Genomic DNA, 5,941 nt, shown 5'->3' on the forward strand with positions numbered 1-5,941 from the left:
TCTGAAACAACAACCTGGCCCTCTGAAAACTATTAACACTCTGTTTTGTGAAGCCTGTTGGGAGCTATGGTTTTTGGATGGATTAAAGCAATGGTCTGGTGTTTGAGGAAGTGTGCTCATCTGGTTTCTTGTACTGATAATCTGTAGGATAAATGTGATGCTACTGCTCACAACTGGTTAGCTTGGTTCATAAACATTGGGCTAGTCTGTCTTTGTCGTAATGATAACAGAATCTATTAAAAAGTTATGACTCATTAAATCTCTTTTTAATCAGCTGGAGTTGCCAACAGCCGGTTAAAGCTCAAGGCAACAACTACTTTGCATGAAAACCCAGGAAAACTGTGGCACATGACACAGTAAAATCTGTGAAAATATGGTTTTACTATGAAGGGATTTTTCTTGTTAGACTTTTTCCCCCTACTGTTTTTAACCACATGTTGAATTTTACCATTTATGAAAAAACTGACAAAATTACCTGGACATTTTCCATTTTTCCATTGCCCATTTTTCTACTAAAGAAATCCTACAGATAGATGTATCTCAAAACCTCCTCACACTGAAAATAAACAGTAAAAAAATCTTAACTCTGTTGAATAGGTAAAATGACCTTTTAATACAATGATTTATCACTTTATTACAAGGTGCTATTCATTCTATTGGGACATATATTATCCATCAGTATGGGGGTGGACAACATGTTGACAAAAGGCTGCTCATTAGCAGAATTTCCCATTCACACGTTTTCAATTGAAAGGTCAAGCAGTTGCATAATCCCAGAGCTTGGCAAGCTTCAACTGCTTAGATTGGCAAGAGACATGACTTCACAAAGCACTTCATTTTCAGCAGAAATAACACACATAAATTTCTGTGGCTGTGCACCAGCTTCATGAAGCACAAACTATGAAATGTTCCATGTAGTAAAAACAGGAACAAAGACAACGTAATATTTAATACATTGGCGTGTATATTTCAACATAAGGTGTTACAGTAGGTTACCTCTTAAAGATTTGCACAAGCCATTACAGACCAGCAACTCATGCCCAATAGATTTACATATATTACTCCTATTTACAGACATTTAAGTGTTTTTAATATACAACTATGCAACATTTGAATTGATATGTACATACTTTGATACACAGTGCACACATATATACACAATATCTATGTACAATCTTGATTCAATATAGCTTTTTTGTGGGGGTGGGGGGGATTATTTTTAATCCGACAATCATTATGGTGTCACATATCACATTGATTTCCAGGAAGTTGTTTATCTCGAGTGCAAATGAAGCCAAAACTCAGAACCACCAGTGGTGCAGGATGTCTGAGGAAAATCAGGAAGTGTGCTGATGTGTTGTGTGTGGAATGTGTGAGCTTCTTCCCAAGATTTTATGAAAGACATGGGAACAGTTTGTGAGAAGGTGGGCTGACTTATCCAGCAGTGGTCAGTCTCACTTCATCAGAGCCCCCTGCTTTCTATCTGTGAGTGTGTGTGTGTGTGTGTGTGTGTGTGTGTGTGTGTGTGTGTGTGTGTGTGTGTGTGTGTGTGTGTGTGTCTATAAAACTTGAAGGAGATCTCATTTACCAATGCTGAGCAGAAATGAAAGCCATCAAATTTAGGACTGTCTTGTGCAACATGAAACAATTCCTTCAACAAATCATAAAAGTGCACATAACCACAAAAATCTGGCTGATAAATGTAACTCCACATGCTTCCCTTTTTTATTTTATTTTACTTTTTTTTCCCTCAGGTCAAAGCAAAAGGTTCGAATCAGATTTACAAGCCACTAAAATGTGGTTCTAAGAAAAACAGGAAAAACGGAAAGCTAAACACAACGGATGAGGTGACTGCCTTGGTTACTTGGAGACGAGTGGTCTGGAAAAGTCGTTTTCACCATCACTACACACATCTCGGCTGCTATATGGGTTTTATCTTTGTAAACACTTTAACAGGGAAGGGTGTTCGGCAGCACTGTGGGGAGGCACAACAACCTTTGATTCCTGGAAAAAAAGGTTCTCGCTAAAGAAAAAAAAGGAAAAAAAACACTCAGAAGAACTCATGCAGGAATCTGCAAAACACTGAATATTGAAGATTTATGATTACATTCAATAGAACAATTTAAAGCCTGTGCATGCTTTTTTCTCATTATTTATCTAACGTTTCTGCTGAGGTTATCTAAAGAAAGAAAGAAGATGTATGCACGTTCCCTAATGTGTCCATATTTTCTGCTTCTGTGAACCTCGCAACACCCTGTTTCATGTTTTTTTTTTCAAACTAAAAAAAGCTTGGTTTTCTGTATAATTTTAAGACATTGCAGTTCCTGTCATTCATGCCATTTGGTGCCACTGTCAAACATGTGTTTACTCTGCTTGAATAGAGGGCTTGGAGGAATTATCCAGCTCTCTCCAGTAGCCGGTACTACCTGTTGGGCTCCGATTGGTCATCTTAGTCAGCAAAGTCGTTCTGCGGAGGCTACTGTCTGAGTCTTCTTTCTTGAAGTCGGTGTTGATTTTGCGGCAACACGAGAAGCACTGCACAAAATCCTGGAGGAGGTGGCCACTGAAGATCATGTATATCCACGGGTTACAGCAGCTGTTGAGACTGGCAAGGAGTGCAGACAGAGACACTGCTGTGTTCTCTGAATCTGGAGAACAGAGAGAGGAAGGAGGGAAAGGATGATTAATTCGCAAAACATCTGGTACAGGCTGTAGAAATGCCTGTTTAACTCAGTGCCTCTGGTGTCTAAATGCTGCCTAAATGTGCCAGACTCTGAAAGTTACAAAGGTGTGCCAAAGTTAGAAGAAATCTCTGTTACAGATCCAACTAGTTTTAAGACTTTTGGAATAAAATGTAATTTTCATAATATAAGCAAAAGGCGGTAATCCACCTCCTCAAACACTGACACTTAGTCAGATAGATTTAAGTATAAATTCCTTCTCTCTTCCTACATCTGAAACACTTTGATTGGAGGATAATGTGATCTGTTGGTGTCTTCACTGTCACAGAGTTCCTCACACCAGTAACAAAGGAAGCGACGATAAATTAATCAAAGGAGCTTGCAAAGAAAACTGAGAACCTTCACAGACATGACGATAAATTAACGCATTTAAAAAATGACAGGATCTGTTTTCACTGCAGCCACGGTCATTTTCTAAGCCAAGACAAGAAATTTTGGTGCCTAAAATTATAAGGAAAAAAACTATAATGAAGACGAGGAAAGCTATAAACAGTGGTCCAACTCAGGGAGGAGTTTGTTTCATCAGCTGCCAATATAGTAGGCCCATACAGTTTATTTAGTGCCATGACATGAGTTTATAGAGCTATATAAATGATTGTTGTTGTTTTTTACCTGCAATCATTTGCAGGTTGATGACATATATAACAACAACAACAGCAACAACAACAAAACCTACGATGGTGCCTTTTTAGAACTTCCCCAAATTTCTACAAATTTGAGTTATATTGCACTTTATGTTGCACTTTATGATAGGGCAGAAAAATACTAGAAACCAGAATTTGAAAATGTGTAAATGTGAATCATCTGTAAATTTCCTGTAAAATTTACTCTCACTGAGAGCTTTGGGCCCAATTTTTGTGGGCTTTGGCCTTCCAGCTAACTACCACAATATCTGACTTTATCATCTAATTGCAGTTGTCATTGTTTGTGTTTGAGTTGTTGGAATTATCCATCTCACTAGGACTTCAAAAACTTTATTTCAAAACAAAAGAGATAATAATGAAAAGTGATACAGCTAACCTAAGAATTTTACACGTAAATTTTTATTCTTAGCATTCACCCCACACACACCTACCCATCCCAACACCGTCACCAAAAGTTAACAATTGAATTCAGCCAAGAACGGAATGAACTTATCAGCTAGCCAGCAATAATTAATTCTACTGATCCACAGTCAGACTGATAAACTTTGAACAAAAGTCTGAAATATTTTTCTGTGAATTCACTTTTTAAAAAACAGGTTAAAATACTTCGAGTAAGGCAAAGTAGGGCATTTGATAATTAGTGCAATAATATAGTATTGCTGTATTAGTACCATATAAATTGTATAAAACAGGTTCGGCTAATGTGACTTAAAACTTTGGTTAAAAAAAGATGTAATCTGATTTTAGACAAGAGGAGATAAAAGGGAAACACCTTGTGGACAGGACAAAATATGTTGCTTGCACATAATTTATACTAGTGGCGTGGTTTTAAAGCGCCATAACATTTCACCACTTAACGTCTCAAAATGCAGATGTAGGGTTTTTTCCTTCCTAAATCTCCCTGGAAAATTCTCCAAATGGACACGTACGGAACATAAGATTTCATTTATTTGGTGAAATGTAGTTGTGGGTGTGCATGTGAGCGCGTGTGCGTGAAAGGTTTGACACTGTATACGTTTTAGATTAGTATGTTTACACGTTTTGTTTTTGTTTGTCAAATAAGTTCGTGCGTAAAGGCGCGCAATTCGTGGATTTTTTTCCCTTGCGCAACGCGATTCTTAAGTTTCTGTTCATTTTCTCCCCCTGCAATTCTCAACATTTTTAGAACGATTAAAAGTGTGACATTTAATAAGTATTTTGTTCATTTATAAGCACTCACCATCCCACTGGAAGTTTTCATCCCACACAGACCACATCTGCACGATGAAAAACGGTGCCCAGCAAACAATGTACGCCAAAACGATCACAAAAGTCATTTTAACGGTTCTCAGTTTGGCTCTTGAGATAGTTGTAACGCTGCTGACCGAGTTCTTTCCAATCAGTCCATTCCTGCTTGCCGCACCAGCCGTCGTTTTTCTTTTCTTGTATTTAATATTCTTCCAAATACTGTGGCAGATAAACCCGTAGCACATCATGAGAAGGACCACGGGCACCAGAAAGATGCCCACGGTTATCCAGGTGATGTACGCCCTGGCGCCCCAGGGCTCGATAAAGCGCGCCCAGCAGTCGTAGACGCCCGAACCGTTCTGGATCTCGCTCAGGGAGAAGATGAAGTACTGTGAACAGCTGAGCACCAGGCTACATATCCACGTGGAGATGATCATGATGTACGAGCGTCGTGTGGACTGCTGTAGGGTTTTCAGAGGGTGGCAGATGGCAATGTAACGATCCAGGGTCATCATCACCATCATATAGGTGGACGCAAACATTCCCATCACCTGGAGGTGCTTCACAATCCTGCAGAGAAAGTCTGGGCCATAGAAGCGGAAGGTGATTTCCCAGCACAGCTGTGGCAGCACCTGGAAGAAAGCAACCACCAGATCGGCCAGGCTCAGGTGTTTGATGAAAAGGTGCATTCGCGACATCTTCTTCTTTGTGTTGTACATGGCCAGCAGGACGCTTACGTTCCCAATGACAGCAACCACGAAGGTGATGCTCAGAACCATTATCTCTATTTGTGCCACCTCCTCGTTCCTTGCAAACGGATCTGATCCGTTATGCTGGTCGGTGCCGTTTCCAGACGTTCCCATCATTAGGTCAGTGGTGACAGTGAACACCAAAGTCTGGTTCTCTTCGTTCAGGAGCATACGTTTGTCAGGAGCGTACATGGCACTGCCCCTCTGTGCGCCCTAGCAAGACTTAGTGCCAGAGGGGCTGCAAAGTGCCTCTCCAATCCGTATATGGAGCTACCTGGCGCCCGTAGAGAGAAACTCGTTGCTTTGTGAATTGTGTCTCCTGTCAGCGCTTTTTAAACTCGAGTTAAATTTCAGACTGCGTGCGCAAAGCAGGATGCACTGCAAAAACATGAGGCACCTAATGATTAATTTATATTGTGGCAAGCACACATTAATTCAAATAAAATGTAAAAATAAATGCAAAATGAACATAGACATCAATGAGGGATACTTTTCAGTGAAGGTGTACCCAACGCAATCTAAAGTGTTCAAATATGCGAAACGTGCGTTTTCTTGAAACTGTGTTTGAATATCAGCATAA

The 5,941-nt window shown here is 39.8% G+C and overlaps 1 protein-coding gene across 1 annotated transcript; it reads right to left on the reverse strand.

Moving 5' to 3' along the window:
• Nucleotides 1-1,195: 1,195 nt before the first annotated feature.
• avpr1aa (arginine vasopressin receptor 1Aa) lies at nucleotides 1,196-5,650 on the reverse strand. The gene is given in 4 exon segments (XM_085357643.1): nucleotides 1,196-2,000; nucleotides 2,002-2,023; nucleotides 2,427-2,648; nucleotides 4,605-5,650. Coding segments are annotated over 4 exon segments (1,272 nt in total). The 5' UTR covers nucleotides 5,554-5,650; the 3' UTR covers nucleotides 1,196-1,921.
• Nucleotides 5,651-5,941: the final 291 nt, after the last annotated feature.

This window comes from Diplotaxodon limnothrissa, linkage group LG7 (genome assembly GCF_057381915.1).
Source record: "Diplotaxodon limnothrissa isolate DT_005_m linkage group LG7, D_limnothrissa_male_GT1.1, whole genome shotgun sequence".
In the NCBI taxonomy this organism is placed as follows: Eukaryota; Metazoa; Chordata; class Actinopteri; order Cichliformes; family Cichlidae; genus Diplotaxodon; species Diplotaxodon limnothrissa.